The sequence below is a fragment of the Mchenga conophoros genome, linkage group LG5, assembly GCF_057382185.1.
Source record: "Mchenga conophoros isolate Kocher_MC1m ecotype Shallow Benthic linkage group LG5, M_conophoros_male_GT1.1, whole genome shotgun sequence".
Classification (NCBI taxonomy): domain Eukaryota; kingdom Metazoa; phylum Chordata; class Actinopteri; order Cichliformes; family Cichlidae; genus Mchenga; species Mchenga conophoros.
In genome coordinates this window covers 33,381,243-33,405,672 of record NC_140530.1, presented here as the reverse complement: position 1 = coordinate 33,405,672, position 24,430 = coordinate 33,381,243, and the positions used below count along the sequence as shown (strand labels likewise).

Below are 24,430 nucleotides of genomic sequence, written 5' to 3'. Positions count from 1 at the left end.
AATGTACTTCATGTTAATTTCCAAAATGTATGAGGATATGCTAAGATTATAATTATCGTCTAAATCTACACATTCGTGCTCACGGCAGCGTGAACGTTGTTGTTTTACCGGCTTGCGCAGACGGTTTCCTGGACTGGGCGGTCGTTGTGTTGGGAGGAGTCAGTCCCACATACCTGGCAACATCCACCGTCGCTTTGTTAACGCTTCATTGAGCCAAGATGGCAGATTTCGAAGAGCTCAGCGATGAAGAGAAGGTATTGCTATATTAATAATCCTCACAATAACAACGGTTTAGCTCTAACCTTTGTCGTGAACAATTGCAGACCTCGGAGGGATCTTTAAAGTCGCGTACGAATTTACCAATAGGGCTATGGTAGGTGTTTGTTGGGTGCTAGCTAAACCTAGGCAGGGCTGTATTTGACAGCTCGGAGCTGAAGCTGTTACGTTCTTATACATAGAGTAACTTAACTAAATTACTCGTTTTAAATAGAAGCCATATTCAGCGTACGGCTAACGTCGATTGCTGATTTTGCTCTTAACTTTGCAGTGGTTGACAACTGTTAAATCGAAGGAAGTCCAGCTACTTCCTGCATTTACACCAAGGATCATGACAGAGCATCGATAGCAAAACACCACCCACACCCTATTCACTTTCACGTTTAGCTTCCTCAACCGGTTTTGATATCGTAGGACGTTAAAGTTTGTGGGTATTTTATGCACTAAAGACCTGGTTTAGAAACGCATAAGGAGGGTAGGTCTTCTGCCTCCCTGCAGTGTTACTGAGCCTTGCAGTGACTGGTGTTGCTGTCTGTATCATGCTGCAACATGTTGTAAAATAGCGCATTGCATTCCTGAAGCTGGTATCTGGCCAGGAACTTAACTATTTAAGTATTGTTTCAGTGAATCTTTCAAAATAAGATTAATAGGTTGGTGTGATATCTACACTAAAATAATACATTTGAACTTGTCTGAAGAGTCTGCGTAAATAGTGTGTTCATTTGCGTTTGAATTACACGATGGAGAAGCTGAGTCTGAGCCTGAGAGTGTGCTGTATGCTCTGAATGCCACAATGCCTGCACCACTCTTAAACTGGGTTATTCATTGTAATGTCCCTCTGCCCTTTCAGCAGGACAGCCCAATTGTAGGTCAGTGCCAGCTGCAGCCTGAAGGCTTTAATAATCCTGTCTGCCTGACAGATAGCATCACTGGCAAAATCATACTACAATGTGATAGTGACGTCATAGGTTTAGTAAAGGGATACAGTGAAGGTGGCAAATTTGTGATTTTAAAAAAGGGAACTTGTAACCTCTATAGAGAACAACTTAACTTCAGATTTTACAATGAGCTGCCTGGTATAAATGTACAACTTGTGGTCCTCATTGAGTATTACTTTATGAGAGCATAGTATCTGCCTCAGTCACTTCGTTCTAGGGCTTTGACACCACATGCTTGCACATACATACTGGGTGACTGCTAAGAAAAGCCCTTGGGTGACATGTACTGCCATCTAAGGAGTGGCAGAAATAGAGCTAACCAGCCTCTGGCCAAGAAAGTTTGCCCAGTACTCTCTGCTTCACTCTAGTGGTTATTTTGCAGGTTTTAATCTGTTCATATAAATCACCTACTATATCTGTATCTTTATAAAAATGGATACTGTAGCAAGACTAAATAACACCAAAGTTTCTTAGAGATCAAGTGCAGATTCCCATTGATGATGTGGTACTCATCAACACATCTTATTTATTTCCAGGTCCGTATCGCAGCTAATTTTGTGATGCATGCTCCTCCAGGAGAGTTCAATGAAGTTTTCAACGGTAAACCCCGGTTACACCTTGTGTACTAACTGCAATCCATGTGCAAAGAAAAATGTGTTTATGGTTATCTTCCACTACTTGTTGTTCTCAGATGTGCGACTCCTGCTCAACAATGATAATCTCCTCAGAGAGGGTGCAGCTCAGTAAGTTTCCTTCTTTAGCTTCTTTCTTTTCTTTTCCTTTTCTTTTTTCTTTTTTTAAAGGGAACCAATTATTACTCTACTCTCCTCCATTATTTGGAACATGGTCAATGTTCCAAATAATGAGATGACATGCTTATGCAGTCCAAAGCTTAATCAGGCTTCGGGCTGCATTTCAGACGTTGTTTGCTACACGTGGTTCTCCATGATGTCATTAAGATCTGCTATTCTTTACATTGTCAAAAAGGGCCAAGTATCAGATCACGTAGCACTACTCTAGAGTCTAAGAATAACAACAATGTTATAGATATGGATGCAGCTTATGGTTATATTGTCTTTTGTTATAGTGCCTTTGCCCAGTACAACATGGATCAGTTCACCCGTGCCAAAATTGATGGATATGAAGATCCGGCAAGTTTTGGCCTTTTCTTCTTTTTTTTTCTTTTCTTTTTTTTCTAAGCATTCAAATAAGTTACTATTATTATTGAATCTACAATTTAATTTATCGTAGGATGCTTGAATGAATTCCCATGGTAACAGCAGGTTTCTCTGTCTGGTCCCCTGCAGGTTCTGATAACAGAGCATGGAGACCTGGGTAATGGCCGTTTCTTTGACCCCCACAACAAGATCTCCTTCAAGTTTGACCACCTGAGGAAGGAGGCCAGCGATCCTCAGCCCCATCAGGGCGAGGCAGCCCTCAGCTCATGGAGAGATGCTTGTGACTCTGCTATTAGAGCATATGTCAAGGAGCACTACCCCAGTGGAGTCTCCACCGTAAGATCGCTCCCTCTCTCATTGCACTATGGCTGTCATGTTGAGTTTAAGCATAATAAGTCACCCACTCCTGGTTATTTGTTTCAGGTTTATGGGAAAACAATTGATGGCCAGAAGACCATTATCGCTTGTATCGAGGGCCATCAATATGAGCCTAAAAACTTCTGGTAAGTTGAGAAAGGATAATGATCTCTTTCTAAATGTCCTTATCAGATTTTCCCAAAGAATTATGTTGATGTAGTGTATTCGTAATGATGCATTTAGGATCGTCTTTCAAGCATAGCCTTCTGCGTTTTCCTTGCCCAGGAACGGTCGCTGCCGATCTGAGTGGAAGTTCAGTGTCTCACAGCCTACAGCACAGGTTGCCGGAGTCTTGAAAATACAGGTATGTTAAGTTTTTATTTGCCGGAATTTAAGAATATTCTTGATATTAGTTTTGTCTCAATGTTGTATTTCCTCTCCTTACCACAGGTACATTATTATGAGGATGGAAATGTACAGCTGGTCAGCCATAAAGATGTACAGAAATCACTGACTGTGTCTGTAAGTGTTGCTCTATGTCTGTGGGCTAAAGTTTAAGAACATGTTGATTTTATTTGGATCTGTTTAACTCATGTACGTTTATTTTTGGCAGAACGAGAGCCAGACTGCAAAGGAGTTAGTAAAAATTATTGAAGATGCAGAAAATGAGTACCAGGTATGTGGGAATTGCCTAAATTTGAGAGAAAAATAATAATAAAGCCACAGAAGAGCTGTGGCAAGTTGTATAAAATGTACTTCCTACTGGCTAAGATCCTCAACAAGCTGTGCACATATGTACAAAGAACAATAGGTGATCTTTAAAAGGGGAAGACTGATTGCAACACACTTTTTTTTTTTTTTTATTTCCTAGTTGGTAAGTGAAGCTACTAATGGCATTATTTTTGTAAGCACTCTTGGCTGACAAATGACCATTGCAAGATTTTTATATATTTACACCATAGTGTTATAAAATAAGTGACAAAAGGTGTCCCGTTAAATAGTTGGAAATCAGAATCATTAATTAAATAATTACAGCTATTTTCAGGTGTTGAGTGAACATTGTAAAATAAAATAAAATAAAACGCATGTTTATTATTAACTGGAACTGACAGCTATTTCCAAGGACTGTATCAGGATATATACATAACGTCACTGTTTAGGCAACTGTTTCCCATCTTTTTAAAAAAAAAGCTTCAAAGGGCACCAGCAGCGCAAACAAACTGTAATTAGTGGAGGTGACGTCTAGCAGACAGCAACGGGCTGTAGCTGTCTCTGTCAGCACGCCTGTTAGCCAAAACATTCAAGCTCTGCAACTTTAAACGTTAACTGTGTTTAATTTATTGACTGAGATATAGAAAGAAGTTCACTTTTCTAACTATAAACATGCTTTTCAATTCAGGTTTATACATATGTATATCACAACAACAGTCACCTCAAGGTGATTTATACTGCAAGGCAAAACTCACCATCGGGTAATCCCCTAGGAGCAAAGCGCTTTGCAACAGTGGCAAGGAAAAACTCCTTTTTCACAGGAGGATACCTCTGGCAGAGCCAGGCAGGCAGCCATCTGCCGTGATTATAGGGAGACAGGGCAGAACACACATGCACACTTTTTAATGCTGCTAATTTTAACATTTCAGGTGGCCATCAGTGAGAACTATCAGACCATGTCAGACACCACATTCAAAGCCTTACGTCGCCAACTCCCAGTCACCCGGACCAAGATTGACTGGAACAAGATCCTGAGCTACAAGATTGGCAAGGAGATGCAGAATGCTTAGAGGAGAGGGTCTGCTGGGGTTACAACAAACTGATTGGGAAACTGGTAGCTGCGCAAACATGTGTGATGCAACCTAATGTACTGTATGTCCTTCCAGAGAATTACAGTTTTTGTTCAGCACTAAGAGGGAATGCCTTTATTTTAAAATGACATTGAGTGGTCTAACTGTTGCTCATTTGTAAACTTTTTTTAAACTAATAATGCCTTTAGTGACACTGTGAAAGTTTGGCTGGTGTCTGTCATTCAAATTCTCACAAATACGATGTACACAGAGTGGCTCTGGTCCCTCAGTGTTTCAAACAGACACATGGCCTCCATAAAGCTCCTTGATTTTCATGTAGCAACTTACACTTTCTATATAGCTAGAGTCCTCTAAGAGCTTCCTTACCTCTATAGTTTTCTTTTTCTTTTTTTAAACAGAGGGAAACTATTATATGCAGTTTGAAATGTTACCCAACTGGAGAATATAGCATTCCTTTGGTTGTAGCCAGCAGGAATACTAAAGTACATCTTTTCTTGTCCCATTCCTAGACACGGTCTTTTACCTGTCAAAGTTTAGTTCTTCTATTTCTCTCAGGTACTGAGAGATGACTTGAGTGATATTACTTTCCCCTGGCATGATAAAGTATTGGTGTCCTCTTGCCAGCTGTTTGCCTTTAGCTCCTGCTATATTTTTTTATACAAACTGTAAGTACATTTATTATTCATGAAATAAAAAAATTGCACAAAACATTTTAAGCACTTGTCATATATTTGTTTTGGTTTTTTTTTTTTTTTTTTTTAATCAGTGAAATTATTTGCTTTCAGAGTTCAGGGTGGGGCATCTGGATCCTATCACAGCTGTCACATGATCTGAGGCAGGGTATACAGGGCTAACACATGGAGACAAATGACCATTCACACTCACATCCACGCATATGGTTAAATAATTTAACCATATGTGTGGATTTAACTTAAATTAGAATTACCTGTTAACCTAACCCCCCCATGCTTATCTTTGGATTATAGAAGAAGCAACAGTACCTGGAGAGAACTAACACAGGCACAGAAAGACCCCAAACTGGTTTTAAACACAGCCTTCTTGCTGTGAGACAACAGTGTTAATCACCACACCACCGTGCCTCCTCTATCACATATCATTTTTGATATTTCTAATTTAAATCTTGGACTCGGTAAACATTCTCTTATACCTGTGTGTGCTGCAGGGATTTCTAAAATGCTGGCTACAGACCAGCTGGCTAATTAGATCAAGTTTTTCTGTGCTCTCATCAAAGTATACAAATACAGATGTGTTATATACACTGATATGAAATAGATCATTATTTTTCTTTTTCTTTTTTCATGCACAGTGAACTTTGGCATACAGACAACATCTATTGTGAATAGTTTATGAAGATTATGCATCTTAAAAAGAAAAAAAAAGCTGAAATAAGCGGTCTAAACAAACAGCCAATAGTTACTGTAGTGCCCCTATTAGATTTGTGCACTCATATTGATCGTAGAATGGGTTTATTAGGATTAAAGTATGAGTGTGTTTATGTTTACTTGGTTTAGTCAGATCGTATTTGCCTGTAATTGTGACATAAATTAAGACTAGACCAGACAGCAGTGGTGAGACCTTTATGTTACTCATGTCTAAGCAAACATACCATCGATGATGGTACAGAGTGACTTGCTGCTATTGTTTCTTTTCATAAACGAAATATTCTCGACCCTTTGTGTAAAACGCGCACTTGTAACAGTTAAATAGTTTATCATTTGCTGTATTTTTCTCGCTGTTTTTTTTTTTTTAATTATTATTATTTTTACCAAACAGTGCTAGTTGAGTGAGAAAATGGAGACGATACAAATGCCTTTTCAAATGTTTAAGCTTTTTGTCTTTAGCCGCGTCACCTCATTATTTTTTGTCGAAATAAGGAAAAATAGTACAGCACGGACATTTACTATTATGCAATAAAAAGATCTGATCAAAGACGAGCTTTCAAGCAGTGGTGTGGTGGCCGTGTGTAGATGCAAAACTATTGAAAATAGTGGATGTAACAAAGTTAGCCAATCGAAAAAAACGAGGAATTTTTTTTCTCCACCTCCCAGCTGTAATCCTTGTTATGAACGTAACTTATCCTAAAAGAAAGATATTTGTTTATTTAAATTTTTCTGTTTGAAATCGACGGAAACACGTCGTATCACGGAACAAACGCCAAACATAGGTTATATAATCCAGCCCAGGGACTGCCGAGCAATTACAGCTCCGAGGCAGCTCTCGCAAGCTACTTGTCATTCAGACCATAAATAAAAATGATAATTTATGCACTTTATTTTAATATTTAGAAACCGAACACTCCCCCCTAAATCATTTTATTTTCGAGCCACAGGATAAAGGATTTTGTTCTGTGCGGGAGTATTTTCATTCCACTTGCGTAGCGCATTTACAGATGATCCCTGACTGGGACAGTTGGCGAGCGTTGACAAAAACCGGGCTTTGCGCTAAATGCGCACAGTAGTAGATTTTATGCATCAGTTAGTAAACATTTTAAACCAGAGTATGAACAAGAAATCGCTGCTAAACTTCCAAACACCGTTAATTTGTGCATAGATTGCGCAAAAAATACACAGCACGTGGAAATTTCTTCCCTGTTGAGGCACATTTGCACCCAGGAGTCACATTAATACTCGAGGAAACAGAAGCGTTCTTTTTCAGCAGATGAACTTCCTCACTTTCTGTTAGTCGGCAGTCAGTGACAGCGGCCTGTAAAAGCACCTCGACATGCCGTCGCTTAAAGACTCGCTTGAATCCGGACTGGACTTCATTGAATTTCTGGGAGACAGGGTATCCGGCATCAGCAAAAAGGAACTTAAAGACATCTACAACTCCGAATTCAGGGGCAGGTAGGCTGCATTTAAACACAGTGTGTCCCACGCACCCGGTCTGCTTTGTGTCCAACAGCCTGTTTTTCCTGTGTTCGCAGAGAAGGAATAAAAGATCCCAACTTTTACAAAGTTCTCCTTGCGCTTGTGAAATTCAACAAAGCCCAGATAAGGCAGGGACAAGTCTACATTAATGCCAGACCTCAGGTAACACATATATAGTCAGTGAGTACAAGTTTCCCTGTGCCATATATTAGTCAGTGCTATGATGGGATGAGTTTGGGTATGTTTTGTTCCCATTCCTGGAAAATGGAGAATCAGAACAGGGAACTGTGCTGTTATTTTTGTAGTTTCGCGTGTACTGTGACCAATGGAGGAGGCCCCGGGCCACTCAGCCACAGGATCTGGGCTCTGGCCCTCAGATGCCAGCTGGGACACCTGCTGGCTCCTCCACCCCTGTGGCACCTGTGCTGACCCCAAAGAAAAAACTTGCATCAGAAATCCTTCGCAAGTTGAAGGTGAACAGGTAAAATGCATTTTGAGTTAGTATTACATGTTTCTCTATCCCATCGTCTTTTTTTCTAATTCTCAGACCCGCCCTCATAAATGTGAATTTGCTTTTTCATGTAGGAGCATGATATAACAACAATAAAGCAGGGTGTTGCCGTACAAAAGACTACGTGAGATTAAAACAAGAGAGGAGCAGGGCGTGTTCGTTTAGTTGGTTTATATGACGTGAAGATTCGGAAGAAACGTCATGTTGAGCATTGCATAAAAAGTTTCACCTGTCCATTTTCTTCCACTTATCCAATTCAGGGTTATCCGAATTGGATAAGTGGCAGCTGGAGCGTATCCCAGCTGCCATAGAGTGAGAGGCAAGGTACACCACTATATGGTCAGGCCCTGACCATATAGTGGATTTTAATCCAGGGCCTTCTAGGAGTAGTACTTACGTGTGTGTGTGTGTGTGTGTGTGTGTGTGTGTGTGTGTAATTCTACATGTTCTTCCCATGACTGTGGGTTTTCTTTCATAGACAAGACACCCAGGTGTGGATTCTAAACCACTCTTAGGTGTAAGTGGAGCACATATTTTTGCTAGTGTGTCTGTAAATATTGCCAGCTGGCAAATGATAATATATGGGACAGATAAGACTGATTACTAGGGTTTTATATCAGCCAGTGATGGTTAATAAAATATAATTTCTCACCAACCATTTTGGTTTAGTTTTTAATCGCACATATTCAGCAACTTTAGTCCATGTTGACATGACAGCATTGCACAGTTGCTGCTTATCTCTGATGTGAATCTCCCATTCTACTACATGCCAAAGGTACCCCATTGGGTTGACATCTGATGACTGTGGACGCTATTTGAGTACCATGAACTCACTGTAATGTTTAAGAAACCAGTTTGAGATGAGTTAAGCTTTATGAAATAGTGCATTATCCAGCTGGAAGCAACCATCACTGTGGTCATAGTGGGAGTGACATGGTCAGCACCAATACTCAGGTAGTATACAGTGGAAATGCCCCCAAAGTATCAAGATACCCAAACGAGAAGTAGAACAAAATAAACATTGTTTTTTTTTTCTGTTCTCTGGGGTGTCTAATATATGAAAGGGATATAAAAAATATTTACTGCAAAAGTGTTGAAATTCACAGATATTGTGATATACTCCATATATAAAAAAAAAAAACCCACAAAATAATGCCAAGCTGAACAACTTGTGACATACTTTTTTTTTTAATGCAAATTAGCTTGAAGACATGAATGTTGTGGCTTGTTGGGAAGCATCCAGTTAGTTCTGATCATGAACACAGATTAGTTTTGCAGGACAAAAATATAGACATATTAAAAACACAAAAGTAGCTGACAAAACAAATACATGGTAAAGTCAAATGTAATTTGCTGTTAGATGATGTCCAAGAGCAATATCCCATTAAAAGCGTGACTTGGCAGTAATGGGAAATGTCAAGACATCTGTAAAGATTGTGGCTAATGGGGATGGGTCAGTTTACACTTTGTGTTGTAATGGCTTGAAGTTATCAAATTACCCTCAGCCAGTCGGACTCTGCTTTCATATTATTATAGCTTATATAATGGCAATATATAGCTTTGCAAAAGATGTTTTGATAATATTTTATTGAATAATCAGAATCAGAATCAGAATACTTTATTGATCCCTGGGGGAAATTATTTTTTGTTACAGTGCTCCATTTTAAACCAACATTAAGACAAGACAGACAATACGCTAACTAAGAATAGTACAATATATACATATATATACATACATACATACATAAGTCACTTATAAATAAATATTTGGAAAAGAAACATGTGTAGTTGTAGCAGCAAACAGTGTGTTAAGTGGATGCGTTGTACAGGGAGATGGCCACAGGCAGGAATGATTTCCTGTGTCGTTCAGTGGTGCTTTTCGGTAATCTCAGTCTCTCACTGAACGAGCTCCTGTGACTGACCAACATGTCATGGAGTGGGTGGGAGGTGTTATCCAACATTGTCTTTATCTTGGACAGCATCCGCCTCTCCGACACCACCTTGAGGGAGTCCAGCTCCATCCCCACAACATTGCTGGCCTTACGGATCAGTTTATTAAGTCTGTTGGCATCTGCGACCCTCAGCCTGCTCCCCCAGCATGCAACAGCATAGAGGATCGCACTGGCCACCACAGACTCATAGAAAATCCTCAGCATTTTCTGGCAGATGTTGAAGGACCTCAGTCGCCTCAAAAAATAGAGACGACTCTGGCCCTTCCTGTAAAGTGCTGTGGTGTTTTTAGCCCAGTCCAGTTTATTGTCAATGTGTACTCCAAGGTATTTATAGTCCTCCACAATGTCAACACTGACCCCCTGAATTGAAACAGGGGTCAAGTGTTTCCTGGTCTTCCTGAAGTCCACGATCAGTTCCTTGGTCTTTGCCACGTTGAGCTGCAGATGATTCTGCTCACACCACGTGACAAAGGAGTCGACCACAGCCCGGTACTCTGTCTCATCATCCCTGCTGATGCATCCAACCACCGCAGAGTCATCAGAAAACTTCTGAAGATGGCAGGTCTCTGTGCAGTGGCTGAAGTCTGTGGTGTAGAGGGTGAAGAGGAAGGGGGAGAGGACTGTCCCCTGTGGTGCCCCTGTGTTGCTAATCACCTTGTCAGACACACACTGTGGGAGACGTACATATTGTGGTCTTCCTGTCAGGTAATCAACAATCCAGGACACCAGAGAAGCATCCACCTGCATCGCTGCTAACTTATCACCCAGGAGGGTCGGCCTGATGGTGTTGAAAGCACTGGAAAAGTCAAAAAACATGACCCTCACAGTGCTCGCCGGCTGGTCCAGATGGGTGTAGACACGATTGAGCAGGTAGATGATGGCGTCCTCTGTTCCGAGACGAGGCTGATAAGCGAACTGAAGGGGATCCAGATGTGGTCTTACTATGGGTCGCAGCTGGTCCAGGATGAGCCTTTCCAGGGTCTTCATGATGTGGGAGGTCAGTGCCACGGGCCTGTAATCCTGGGGGCCACTGGGACGAGGCGTCTTTGGTACAGGGACGAGGCATGATGTCTTCCACATCACCGGGACCCTCTGCAGACTCAGACTCAGCATAAACAGTTTATGAAAGACTCCACACAGCTGGGGGGCACAGGCCTTGAGGACAAGGGGACTCACTCCGTCTGGTCCAGCAGACTTGCCTGAGTGAAGTCTCCTCATTTGCATCTCAACCTGGTATTGAGTGAAGGTGATGGGTGGGGGAGGGGTGTCAGGAATCTCACAGGAGGCAACATGTGAAGAGAGAGGCTGGCACAGTGGTGTGGCTCTGGATTCCAGGCTGACTGCAGGTGAGGTTGTGGGGGTGGGAGCAGACACTGTGGTGTCGAATCTATTGAAAAACAGATTCAACTCGTCGGCTCTATTCTCACCTCCCTCAGCTCCCCTGCTGTTGGTTGGCCTGAATCCAGTGATGGTCTTCATGCCCCTCCACACCTCTCTCATGCTGTTCTGCTGGAGTTTCCACTCCAGCTTCCTCCTGTAATTGTCCTTAGCCTCTCTGATCTTGTCCTTTAGTAACACCTGGACCTTCCTCACCTCCTCTTTGTTGCCCCCTCTGAAAGCCCTCTTCTTGTGTCATTGTACGTGCACATTGAAATTATGGGTGTTCCATGCCAACTGTGCAGGAATAAAATATCATTAGTAAGACAGCACCCCTTTCACACCTGTGCATTTTATCGTTTTTAATATAAAACAGTGACTATAGCCGATTAAAATACTGGATTTAGTGCAGTCAGACCTTTACAACAAATCATATGTGGGGTTTCTGCGACAATCACAGCAAAAACTATTACCAAATATATTAACCACATCGTCATGCGTATCTATCATTCGGTTTTTAACTATGGGATATCACAATATCTGTAAATTTACCACTTTTTATGGAAGAATCTCTTTCATTATTATTATAGACTTTATAGAATATGAAAAATGTTGATGTACTTTGATTTATCTTCAGTAGGGGTATCTCAGTATTTTAGAGGCATTTCCACTGTGCCAAGTTAGTGCAAAGAAAATCTCCCCAGTGCCATTACATATAAACAACCAGCCTGAACTGTTGATAAAAGATGGGATAGATCTCTGCTTTCATGCTGTTTTTGCCAAATTCTGAGCCTAGTGTCTGAATGTCACAACAGAAGTGGAGATTCCTCAATTCAGGCAATGTTTTTCAAATCGTCTGTAGTTCAGTTTCAGTATTAAGTGATTGTTTGAGTTGCTTTTACGTTCCTCTATCAGCGGACGCACTTTTCTCCTCTCCCTTATCTTTTCTGCCTTATGTCCTTGTCTAGTCTCGTGTCTTTTTTGTATTACTTTCCCTGGAACACTCTCTCACAGTCTGTGTCTAAAACCTAAAAGAGAATTATGGATTTGATCAACTGGTCTCTTAATGCTATTGACACCCTTTAACGAGAAGTCTGGGCTCGGGAGAACCCGAGTGCCCTGGAGGGACTTTCCCTGCCGGATACACGATGGACGGGTGGCAGAGGATCGTGTGCCTGGCGGGACTGTCGATCGAGGGCGCTGAAGATATCTACCTATTCGGAACCATGATAACAGGGTTCTTGCTGATCGGAGCTGGCTTGGCCCTGGCTTATCGGAGAATTAAGAGAGCGGAACCAGCTGTTCAAACCCCCACAAGGCTGCCCGCTGGGATTGGAACGACAGGTGCGACTTCTCAGAAAGGGCTCACTGAAGGCAGCATGGTTAAGAGTTTGGAGGCGCTTACGACTGCAGTGAATGCTCAGAATAACACCTTTGAGCGTATGTATGTTGGATTACATCAGGAAAGAATCAACTCAGAACAACATCTCTGGGCGGAGCTGGATTACACCTCGGATCAGTTGGCTGCGGTCGTGAGGTCTCAGAATCTGCTATGTGAGCAAAAAGAGTGACAAGACCACAGAATCGACGGCTAATAACATCACGGAGAAGCTCACAGCTATTAACGGGAGACTGAGAGACCAGTGTCGGAGTGTTAAAAAACAGCTTGAAATTCTCAATTACCATCATAACCCGGCTACCCCTTCAGCGCCAGCTCAAGGCTGAAGCCGAACAACAACTCCCTGATAACGACTGTGTTGAGTCTGGTCGGTTCCTTCCCATTCCCTACAAGGCCACCTGGGTTGGCTGGAAGACTGTTTACTTAGCCTGGCAGGGCGAAGGACACTGCCTCAGCTGAACTATGGACACACACACACATACATATACTGATACTGATAAGCACTCACTGACGCATCACCCTCCCTACCCCGGATCCAATGCCACCTCCAATGCTTACCTCCCCCATGATGTGGACATCGGGTCAGCTGGAGGCGCAGTCGAAGATTGTAGCGGTCCCAGATCAGATGTACACACCGGAACTCTTTCCCATGTTGCTTGTCTGTGTTTATTGTGTTATGGTGTGTTGATATCTGTGCATTCCTGTATTATCCTTTTGTGTTGCACATTTCAATGTTTTTTTTCCTCGCTACCTAGCCTGACCTGGCTCCCCAATGTGATGTTTGTATTGTATGTACGGTCGGCAAGGTCTGTCATCTCGGTTGTGGGCAAAAGACCTGCAACTGACAAATAAAGGCTATCTCTCATCATCTCATCTCATCTTATAGTCTGGCCATCTCCAGTGACCTCTGGCATCAGCGGGGCATTTTTGCCCAGAGAACTGAAGCTCACTGGATATTTGATCTTTTCTAGACCATTATCTGCAAATCCCAGAGATAGCAGTGTAGAAATATCCCAGAAGATCAGCATTTTCTAAACCTAACCGTGCCACATTCAGAGTCCCTGAAAGCACCTTTCTGACCTGTTTTGATGCTCAGTTTGAACCTTAGCGGATGATCTTGACCGTATCTACATGCCAAAATGTATCGAGTATCTATCATGTAATTGGTTCATTTAAGATTTTAATGTATCTCTTATTGCATCAGCATGAATAAATATAAGCTGATAACTTGGTGTCACGAATCAGCTTAAAGTTCAAAAGAATAACCTTGAATTAAAGTAAGATGCTTGCTAACACTAATCAGCTGCCTTGGCTCATACAGGAAAAGGGGAAAAAACAAAACAAGAAACTACAAGCAGAGTGGGAGGGGCCTTAACAAAAGAAATGATGTTGCACAGTTTGTCCATTAGAGAGCACTAACAAGTTAATTTTTCAACATCTGTTTCAGAATGGTTCTTGTCATAAAAGCAAATAAGAGGCCATGTTAAGACTCGGGGTGCGTTCGCCTGTTAGTGATGTGCAAGCGCACATTATTGATAAGGGTGTAATGTGCTTGTGTTTATGTCACAATTCTTCATTTTTAAGTGACCAAGAGTGGTTTAACAAGCACTTCAGATACAGATACACAAGTTAAAACAAAGTAACTTTATCATGACATTTAGAAACTTGCAGATTTTGTATTTGATTGGTAACCCGTGGAGTGAGGCCGGTGCAGGGGAGAGCTGCTTTCTCTTCTTGGTATGACTGAGGAGTCTCTCTGCTTCACTTTAAACCACCTGCAGATGAGACAAAGACTGACTCAAAGAAAACAAGACATGAGCTAAAAAAAAACCTTCATGATATTCCTGAGAACTGGCTTTATCAGGAGGGGTTTTTTTTAGAACTGATAATCAGCACTTTGTTTTATGACATACAAGTCAAAGGAAAAAGATAGAAGATGATGATGAGATGAGAAGTTCCAACTGTGGTAATTTTCCAGAACTGTAAAACCTGTCTGTGAGTTACACTTTTGTTGTTTCGTGATCCTTTTTTAACTTCCCTGCATAAATACAGTCCTGTGCAACGTTTTAACTGCACAGCAGTTTTAATCTGAGTCAGTGGTGGAGTATTCCTGTGTAAACTGAATCGTTGCCAGTTTGGGTGTCAGTGATTTACTGATATCACTCAGTCACAAAGATCATATAGTCCATGATATGAATCCACTATGCAGTTAAAAAGGCTTCTTTTCAAGAGCATCTGAGGTTTGTTTTTTATTACCTTCTACCTGTTTAATAGCAGACAGTCATGGGATAAGTGGAGTTGATGAAACGTTACGTTTTATTTACCAGGTACACTGGTTTTTCAGTGATTCGGCACCATCTTGTCTTGTCGTTGTTAAAATTGCAGCCTGATCTTGATTCACCTGCAGGAAAGAGCATACGGCTGATAAGGGCGGCATCGAGATCACATCGGACCCCGTGGAGAGCTGTGGGAAGGTTCAGTTCGCTGTGGATCGCCTGCGGGAGCCGTTCGTTGTCAGGTTCCACATTGTCAATAAAGGCACTGACAACATCCACTTGACGTACTACACTGCCCTGCACAGGATCCGCTGTTTCACTCTAGAGGATAAGAGGAGAGTGACCAGAGCATCTCCGCTGTTCCTCTGTCCTGGTGAGACACTGATGACTTCTTCTCTGCCTTTAGAAATGAGAGAAATAAACTAGCTAATGTTCACAAATTCTTCCTTTTTTTTCTTTCGTCTTTTTTTCCCTCCAGGAGAGAGCTATGAAGTTGAGGTTAAGTACATTCTGAACCACTATGGATATTTCCCTGCCACAATGTATTTCGAGTTCTGCCCAGATTTGCCTGGATCGGTGCCCTTCTGCATTGTCAGGGAGATAGAAGCTGCAGCCCAGACTCCACTGGCTGTGGAGCTAGGGCCTGTGGCTCCTTATAAACCATTTCGGGTGGCTGCTTACAAGCCTGTTGACACCATTATAGTAGATGGAGTACCACCTGACAGGTAATGAATTTCAAAACTGATTGTAAAAATTACTTTGAAGCATTTTTGCTCACTTGGACTTTAGATCAACAAGTTGTCCCTGAGGGTTTAGCGACCGTGTGTCTTCTGAAACTGATCACAGCCATATGGTGTTTTGTTTTCTTCTTCTGCAGTTCTGTTGTGCCTTTGAAGATGGCAGTGAAATTAGGAGACTACAACTATCATAATGACCTGAAGGATTTGGCTAGACGAAGGATGGAAGACTCCGAGTACCTCTCTCCAACTGCCAAACAGAAACTTGCATCAGTGAAGTAAGCAAATCACCCAATTCATTACAACCAGCTATGCGTTTTCTGTGATGAGTATTTTATAGAACTAACCCAATGTTAAATGCACCGTTTACCTCTGCTTTGACATCCAGGGGTCTCCTCAGTTGTCCCTTAAAGATGAAGAACTACTCGCATCGGTTTCATCTCCTGCTGCACCTTGAAGAGATACAGATGGAGGTTGACATCCGAAAGTATGATCTCCTCAATCAAACCATGACTCAAGACCAAGGCAACAGAAAACTCCTGAAACTCAGAGTAAAGAGATTTTAATTAGAACACAGTCTGCTACGCTCTGTGTTTGCAGTGGCTCTATTTTTGCTGGAGCAGCTGGCATCTCTGAAGCATTGAATTCACTTGTAAATTGTGCTTCTTGGCAGTTAACTTCAGAATGCATTTTATTTGTTTGGGACCTTGTATTCTTAATGAAGGAGCTAGATGACCTTCCTCCCGTTTTACTTGTACAGATGATTATACGATCTAGTTCTCATACACAGATTTGTTTATTTAGCTTGTCATATCTACCCATCTGAATCACCTGCAGACTTGTAGTTTTTTTTAAAAACATATCAATGGCCCAACATCGATGTTGTCCGACAGGTTCCTGGTGTCGCTGAGAATCGGCCATCTGTGCTTCGAGGAGATTGTCTGAGAGTATCCAAATCTGAGGACACCGTCCAGCCCATTACTGTGTATACCGGATATGTTCACAGAGTAGAACTGGACAGTGTGAAGCTGGGTTTCTCAAAAAAGTATGAGCTAGAATAATGATATGTTGACTAAGAACTCACAATGAGAAACTTGTTGCTTACTTTTCAATCATTTCAGGTTGTTGCAGATCTTTATCAGCAATATGAAGTTTAATGTGGAGTTTACTCTCAACCGGTACCCTTTGAAGCTACAACACAGGGCTGTAGACCTGGCAGTAAAACATCAACTTGAGGAGGTGCTGTTTCCGTCGGGTGCAGCAGTGGCTAGTGTGCCCATGCCTAAACTCAGGTCCGGTGCCTATTTGTATGCACTGCATCATCTATAAATGCAACACTTAACCACATTTAATGACAATAGTGATAATAACTTTATTTGTATAGCACCTTTAAAAGTTACAAAGTGCTTCACAGTTTTGGATCAAAACACAAAAGTGAAGATAAGGGTAGATCCTCAGAAATGCTAACGCATGGTCTTTCATTAATACATACACACTCCTGTACATATATATTAGAAGGAAAAACAGACCACAAATAATGAAGAGACCAGCTGCATTAATAAGGTCTCAGTAATCTGCTATATTTGCGAGAGCTTGGCCATGTAGGGTTTTATGTTACGGATACATTGAATTGTACTGTGTCCTACTGTATATTCTGCCTGGTACTGGTGGTAGGAGAACAGTGAGCTTCTGAAAATGAGAGTGTGGCCTCAGCAGCATTTCTCTGTTGTTTTCCTGGGCATTTAGCCACTATGTTGCATTAACAGGAGGGATTACTGCTCTTTGGTTTAATGCCATAAACCAAATGGGCACAAGGTGCATAACAGGTTTTTAAACACACATTTACACACCTTTTATGCTAAGTGTAAAAAGTCCATTTCTACATCTCTTTCCAGGATGTTTAATCGACAGCTGGAAAACAACCCGGAGCAACATGCTGCAGTCCAGCGCATTGTGGCTGGATCCTCGAAACCAGCTCCTCATCTTGTGTTTGGGCCTCCTGGAACTGGAAAGACAATCACTGTGGTTGAAGCAATCAATCAGGTATAAAGTTACATGCAGTTAAGATCTGTATGAATGAGATCTTCAGAGATTAATCAGATATCTTACTTGTGAGTTGCCAGAAAACATATTCGTTCTTCATTGGCTGTTACATTGTAACAAATTTAAAGCTGTTGGATTTTGAACAAGACATTTGATATTGTTACTTTGAGTAGAATCTTTGATATTTACTTTATTATTCCATCCATTTATTTTCTTGATTCCTGGTCCAGTTCAGGACCACTGGAGGCCTAGAGCCCATCCCAACGGTCATAGAGACACCCTGGACAGGTTGCCAGTGCAGGACTGGCAGATTATTCAGAATCAAACGAATCTTTGGCTAATCCATAGTTTAAGTTGGTGTTTTTGTTTTAGTTTTTTCTCACAGGTCTAAATTGGGTAAAAGGTTGATGGGTGGTTCTTTGGCGTTTTTCTACTCTGAGCACTTAATGTGCTTTATATAACTTGCCTCATGCCCCCATTCACACATTTATGCTAAGTGCTTTTTTTGTCTAATATTCACACTTCATGAACAATCACATTCAGTATCTTGGCCTACTTTGGGTTGCAGCCAGGGATCAAACCATGAGCCTTCCAGTTAACAGGTGACCTGCTCTACCCCGCGACCCCGCGTCTATACAAGTAACTTACACAAGTAAGATTTCTCTTTGCAAGACAGATTTTGCACAGGAATCAGCATGTGTTGGCATGTTTGTAAGGTGATTCCCAGATATCTCGCTGTATATTAGAAACACACTAAGAGATTTTTCTTTTTTTTGAACCAGTTGCTTATTTGCTCTCGAGTATTATGATTATTAGTACTTTCAATTTAGAGATTTTACATTGCCAACAAATGTCGCAGTTGGCACAGTTGCTTTACAGCAAGGACGGTCCTGGAGTAGGCATGTTCTGTCCATGCTTGCCTGGGTTTTCTCTGGATACTCCAGCTTCCTCCCACAGTCCAACAACATGTGAGTTGGGTTAATTGGTGATTTTTAAATTGTCCACATGGGTGAATATGAGTATGAACAGTTGTTTATCTCTCTGTGTTGGGCCTGCAAAAGACTGGTAAACTGTACAAGGTGTAAGCTGCTTTTCGTTCTGTGACAACTAGGATGCGCTTCAGCCCCGCGGTGACTCTGAACTGGATAAATGGTGGTATATTTTGGAATTGATTCACTTCAGGAAACACTAAAAAAAATGGAAACCAAACTTTAACATAAAGGGCTTGCAAAATTCAACAATGCTGTAATTTGTGATGTTATCTGTGATGTTGTAACTGTTTCTCAGAAATTTGTACTTACTATAGGACAAATACTGTGGCTGTATGTCCTTGGTGCAATGTACTTTGAATTCTGTGCACATCTGCCAGGTTAGGTGCCTTTCTGAAATAAGTGACAGCCGCAGACCGGGTCCTGCTGGGTGTGAGGCAAAGGCCTGTGGCTCCCTATAAACCATGTTATGTCTTTGCACACAAGCCTGTTATTATTAAGTAATGACTTTTATTTTGCTCGTCTTGTCAGGTCAGCAAGGCAGATCCATCAGCCCACATCCTCGCCTGTGCACCTTCAAACAGTGCATGCGACCTGCTCTGTGAGAGACTACAAGTAAACATGGATTCTCATCAGATTTACCGCGTGTACGCCAACAGCCGAGACCCAAACAGCGTTCCCAAGAGTCTGCTGGTGAGCTACATATGGACTAATTGTGTATCCATATATATACACAGCCCATAATGTTTAAAAATTACATGTGAAATAGAGTGCCATTGCATTCTCTTGTCTCAGCAAGCCCCATAAATATGCCCGCATTTTCACTAAATTCCTCATGATCACACTGAGGAATCAATGATTGTAATCACTATGGGAAAGCTGAACAAAAGGTTACGTTCTCATATTTTTTTTGGTTCTTTCAGAAATACTGTAACTGGGACGAGAGCAAAGACAGCTTTGTGCCTCCACAGAAAGAGGTTACGATGAAGTACAAAGTCGTAGTTACAACTATGGTCACAGCTGGCAGGTAAGAGCCAGTGTGTGGCATGTAAAGTGTCCATTATGATGTGTTTTTAAACACTCTTTGACATCTGGCACATTTTTCGTGTTATGAGCCATGCGGCACTTGATTATGCTGCTGTGTGTTTGTGTCTTTGTGAGGCTTGTGTCTGGAGGGATTCCAGTTGGCCATTTTTCGCATGTGTTTGTGGATGAGGGAGGCCAAGCTGTAGAGCCAGAGTGTGTCATTGCTATTGCAGGTAAACTATGAATGTCTGAACTACATGTTTTTCATCATGATGTCCTTCACCATGCACACTAAGCAAATATGTAGGACTCCCTTCATTCATTTGCACGTTAAAATTAGAAACATTCAGATCTGTGAGTGATGCTGAAAGGCTTCACTCTCAGACTGCAAAATGGGAGTTTTCCTTCCCACTGTTGCCATGTGCTTGCTCATAGGGGGCTTTGTGATTGTCACCTCAAGGTGCTTACGATATAAAGCGCCTTGTGGGGACTTTTGTTGAATTGGCGCTACATAAATAAAGTCTTTTGTGAAACCTTCAAGAATCTGAAATTCTTACATCCAACTTCCTGTTAAATATGTTTTTTTTTCCATTAAATCTGGTATTAATGCAGTACATGGACCTTTCATATATACACTTATCTGATTACAGAACTTTATCCACACCCAGCTGCTTTATACATGTTTTTTGTTTTCTCCAAAGCTAGCTAAAGGCTGTAAAATAAATAAATAAAATGTATGGGTTAAGACTTTTACAGCTTACAAATTCTGCATATATGTGACCTTAAGTCAGAGCAGTTGTAAATTAATTTGTTCTTACACATTACACTTCCTCAGTAAATCGGTTCTCGTGATTAAAGGTCATAACTTGCAAGTGCTGAAATTGATGCACCTTGTTACAGACTCATTTGTTGTTTCATAGGTCTGCTCGATGCAGAGAAAGGTCAGCTGGTACTGGCAGGAGATCCTAAGCAGCTGGGACCAATCCTTCGATCTCCTTTTGCAATAGAACATGGACTCGGTAAGTCCAGTGGTCTCATTTTCTTTTCTTTCTGATCAGATGGCGTTAGTTGCATCACTGTGTATCCCTGGCAGTTTTCACTGGTAATAGTTTAGGATCAAATGAATGCTTAGTGCTGCTTCAGTTATTTGAGTTTTTCTCAGATTAACATGAATTCAAATCTGTATCATGAATGCTTTTTAGGGCTTTCTCTACTGGAGAGGCTGATGAGACATAATTCGTTATATCAGAAAAATACAGACGGGCATTTTGACACTCGCTTTGTCACCAAACTGCTGCGAAACTACAGGTGGGTCTTTCAGCTATTGCTTGTCAAAGCCATTTTTTACTTGTGCTGCTGTGTTAATCACCAATAATGCTTCATCGTTTTTTTTATTGTTCTTCTTTTTCATTCCCGTTCACTCAGGTCACACAGTGCTATTCTGAAAATCCCCAATGAGTTGTTCTATGAGAATGAATTGCAGGTGTTTGCTGACCAATGGGAGCGTGAGACCTATTGCAACTGGGAATACCTTCCGAAGAAGGTGAGGCCTCGGGAACTTTTCATTTATTTTGTTTGGTTTTTGGTTTTTTCTTGTCCCCCTAAGTCATCCGCAAAGCATATGATTAGATGCAAAGGTGTATTTGTCAACTCTGATTTCATCATACATTAATTTAAAAATAAAAAAAACTGTGATGAACATGAATAAATAAAATAGTAAAGTGCATCTGAGCTTTACAGATGCAATGTTTGCTTTGAAAGTGATGAGAGAGAAGTAAGGTCAGAAGGAGTTTCACTGTGTCTGTGGATCTAGAGAAACCATGTGATAGGGTGCTAAGAGAGGAACTGTGGTACTGAATGAGGAAGTCAAGAGTGGCAGTGATGTATGTGAGGGTGGTGCGGGACGTGCGTGAGAACAGCAAAACACTAGTGAAGTGTGTGGGAGTGACAGATGAGTTTAAGGTGGAGGTGGGATTACATCAGGGATTAGCTCTGAGCCTCTGCTGACAATTGAAGTTACACAAGAGGACTGTGATGTTCACGGACAACACTGTGATTTGTGAGTAGAGGAAAGGTGGAGGTATGCTAAAGTCAGTAGAAGCAAGATAGATGACATGTTTGAACGAGAGGGAGCAGAAGTAGTGAAGCTGGGTGAGATGGGTCTCGTCTATGCAAAGAACAAAAAAGTGCACAAGAGAGGTGAAGAAGGAGGCGCAGGCAGGGTGGAGTGGGTGGAGACAGAGGGCCAAGCTGGAAGTTGCTGGTACATGAGGGACCAGATTAGAAATGAGTATATCAGAGGGACAAGTTTGGTTGACTGGTTTTGGAGACGAAGTTTGCAGGGGTTTGTTTTGGAGATGTCCAGAGGAGGGATAGTGGATATATTTTGGATAAAGGATGCTGAAGATGGAAGAAAAAAGACTGGCTGAAACAAAAGTAGATATTAAAACATGAAAACAACTCATGTTGTAAAAGTACAATTTTTCTTAAAACTTCATAGACCTTATGGGAGTGCTCACGTGTACAATTCATGTGTAGTTTTAATTCACATTTTTAATTTCACTAAGGAGTCAGTCGCCAAATTGTATTTGAACCATATTTAACAAGAATAACTGACAGTGCTACCCCACTACAGGGTTTTCCAGTGATCTTCCATGGAGTGATGGGCAAAGATGAGAGAGAGGCGAACAGTCCGTCTTTCTTCAACGTGTCTGAGATTGAAGTCCTGATCGACTACCTCACCAAACTGATGGAAACGCAAGGAAAGAAGGGTCTCCCCAAACTGTCTGCAACAGACATCGGAATAATCGCCCCCTACAGAAAACAAGTGAATATGCATGGTGCACATTTGTGTTAAATGACTGAGGATAAAAGGAGGTTGTTTGGTTCATTCATAATTTCCCATGACTGCTTTTCTTTTTGCTAACAGGTTGAGAAAATCCAGAAGGCCCTGAGATTTGTCCCAGCGCTGAGTCGCTGGAGTGATCTCAAAGAGCTGAAGGTTAGCAGCTCTGCTGTAAACGATCTGTGTCAGTTAATATGGTTATATGCCCCCATGCAAACCTAAGATGCTCATTTACAGTGTCTTCTAAATTGTTTTAATAAAATGTAATCAAAAGATTGATCTGCTGTTTATTTCTAATCAGAAGTGTAATTTAATTATTGAGGATGCATTCAACAGTTATAAGATTAAAGTTTTATTAGATGGTAGATGGTAAAGTGCACCCCCCCCCCCCCTTTTATAATATCAGGTCGGCTCTGTGGAGGAGTTTCAGGGACAAGAGAGGAAGATCATTATGGTCTCCACCGTCCGTAGCAGCATCAACTATGTCAAGATGGACAGAGACTTCAATATTGGGTTCCTGTCAAATGAAAAGGTTTGTCACATCATTTAAGCTTATAAGACAGCCTGCTGCTTCTTTAATGGTTGAATAAATTACTAATATATTCTTTTTTTATATATATGTATTCACTTGTAGAGGTTCAACGTAGCCTTGACGAGAGCCAGGTCCCTGCTTATAGTGGTGGGAAACCCTGTGATCCTCAAGAAGGACCCAACATGGGAGAAGTAAGCGAAGGCAAGATGTTTTGGGAGGCACTGAGTAAACGTAGTGATTACCGAAAGTGAAACCTCATTGTTAGCTGACAAAACAACCTCAAATTGTTCACTTTGTTGCCATTTTGGAGCCTTTGGGCTGTATAAAATTTGCCCAGTTAACAAGGAGTGCACATTTCTTGAGCATTTCTCACTCACGTTTTCTTAATTTTTGCTTTTTTGTTCACAGGTTCATCAGCTACTGTGTGAAGGAGAAGGGCTACACTGGATTTGACTTCAGCGATGTGGAAGAGGAAGATGATATTGTGTCCAGACTGGCGACGCTGAAAATCAACATGGATTCTGAATGTGAGTACAGCTTTATCTTCAGTAAGACTGCAGCAGACAGTAGACTCGACAGTTGCATGTGTCTTTTTCTCCAGACTTTAGGCTTTATTTGCTGAGGTAAATAGTTGCATGATTGAAACCTTAAAATGTAAAAGCATTTAGAACAAAACATTTTCCCGGTGAGTCTCCAAAAGTTGATTCTGTTCATCTGGACTTAGCGTTCCCAGTAAGTATTCTTCAAAAAAAATAAAAAAATAAAAAATCTTTTGCTAAGATTTTGTCTGTCTTTGTTCTAGGTCCTGTTCCAGAGGAGAGTGCCATTCAGCAATTTGTGGACCCTGGGTGGAAAAATGAGCATTAACATTTCCTCTAAACTAGGACATAGCGTCTGCGACAGATGGATTTAAAGCCATTTGAATGCATAGCAAGTGTCAGTCTTTTATTTTATTCTCTGTCTTACTGCTTCAGCACATGATTTAAGACCATATCCTTTTATGAACCTATTTAAGTGCAATAAATGCTCCTCTGTTTCTAATCACAGTGGCAAAATGAAGCAGTGAACTTTGGCTTTTTACACTTACCTGGTCTGTTTATTTAGCCCAGTTAACATAACTATGGCTGTACAGATGCTAAAATGTCCTACAGATGGGAAAAGAATGGAAGATCATTTTAATACACTGATTCATCACCGTATGTCTTATGACTTATGTCAATTCAAAACTTAAAAAAAATAAACTGACTTTTTGATCTGCTGTATATTATATTACACCGTGGTGCCTGATCATTTCCTTTAGCAGC

The 24,430-nt window shown here is 41.3% G+C and overlaps 2 protein-coding genes across 3 annotated transcripts; both read left to right on the top strand.

Moving 5' to 3' along the window:
* Window positions 1-120: 120 nt before the first annotated feature.
* LOC146574936 (F-actin-capping protein subunit alpha-1-like) lies at window positions 121-5,259 on the top strand. Its single transcript, XM_085275036.1, has 10 exons — window positions 121-254; window positions 1,751-1,814; window positions 1,906-1,957; window positions 2,302-2,365; window positions 2,522-2,728; window positions 2,816-2,895; window positions 3,035-3,113; window positions 3,200-3,271; window positions 3,363-3,425; window positions 4,390-5,259. The coding sequence occupies exons 1-10, from the start codon at window positions 219-221 to the stop codon at window positions 4,528-4,530; spliced, it is 858 nt and encodes a 285-aa protein (XP_085131162.1). The 5' UTR covers window positions 121-218; the 3' UTR covers window positions 4,531-5,259.
* A 1,607-nt stretch (window positions 5,260-6,866) lies between these two features.
* On the top strand, window positions 6,867-24,393 carry mov10a (Mov10 RNA helicase a). 2 transcript variants are annotated; one of them, XM_085275014.1, is made up of 22 exons: window positions 6,873-7,415; window positions 7,496-7,601; window positions 7,745-7,920; window positions 15,086-15,327; window positions 15,433-15,679; window positions 15,832-15,969; window positions 16,080-16,242; window positions 16,585-16,736; window positions 16,813-16,983; window positions 17,587-17,734; window positions 19,255-19,416; window positions 19,647-19,750; window positions 19,885-19,982; window positions 20,670-20,768; window positions 20,952-21,057; window positions 21,175-21,292; window positions 22,385-22,576; window positions 22,679-22,750; window positions 23,001-23,126; window positions 23,229-23,317; window positions 23,535-23,653; window positions 23,929-24,393. In XM_085275014.1, the coding sequence occupies exons 1-22, from the start codon at window positions 7,294-7,296 to the stop codon at window positions 23,991-23,993; spliced, it is 3,015 nt and encodes a 1,004-aa protein (XP_085131140.1). In that variant the 5' UTR covers window positions 6,873-7,293; the 3' UTR covers window positions 23,994-24,393. The 2 variants fall into 2 exon arrangements, with proteins under 2 accessions (XP_085131141.1, XP_085131140.1); XM_085275015.1 differs by lacking the exon at window positions 23,929-24,393 and having other exon boundaries at window positions 6,867-7,415; window positions 23,229-23,327.
* The last annotated feature ends 37 nt before the right edge of the window (window positions 24,394-24,430 follow it).

What these genes read in the sequence shown, in the direction of transcription:
- LOC146574936 (XM_085275036.1), top strand. Translation starts at nt 219, where the DNA reads ATGGCAGATTTCGAAGAGCTCAGCGATGAAGAGAAG. An exon ending in TATGAGCCTAAAAACTTCTG is followed by an intron (nt 2,896 to 3,034) that starts GTAAGTTGAGAA and finishes TTCCTTGCCCAG; the next exon opens with GAACGGTCGCTGCCGATCTG. An exon ending in AGAAATCACTGACTGTGTCT is followed by an intron (nt 3,272 to 3,362) that starts GTAAGTGTTGCT and finishes TATTTTTGGCAG; the next exon opens with AACGAGAGCCAGACTGCAAA.
- mov10a (XM_085275014.1), top strand. Translation starts at nt 7,294, where the DNA reads ATGCCGTCGCTTAAAGACTCGCTTGAATCCGGACTGGACTTCATTGAA. An exon ending in ACTATGGTCACAGCTGGCAG is followed by an intron (nt 19,751 to 19,884) that starts GTAAGAGCCAGT and finishes TGTCTTTGTGAG; the next exon opens with GCTTGTGTCTGGAGGGATTC. An exon ending in AAGGACCCAACATGGGAGAA is followed by an intron (nt 23,318 to 23,534) that starts GTAAGCGAAGGC and finishes TTTTGTTCACAG; the next exon opens with GTTCATCAGCTACTGTGTGA.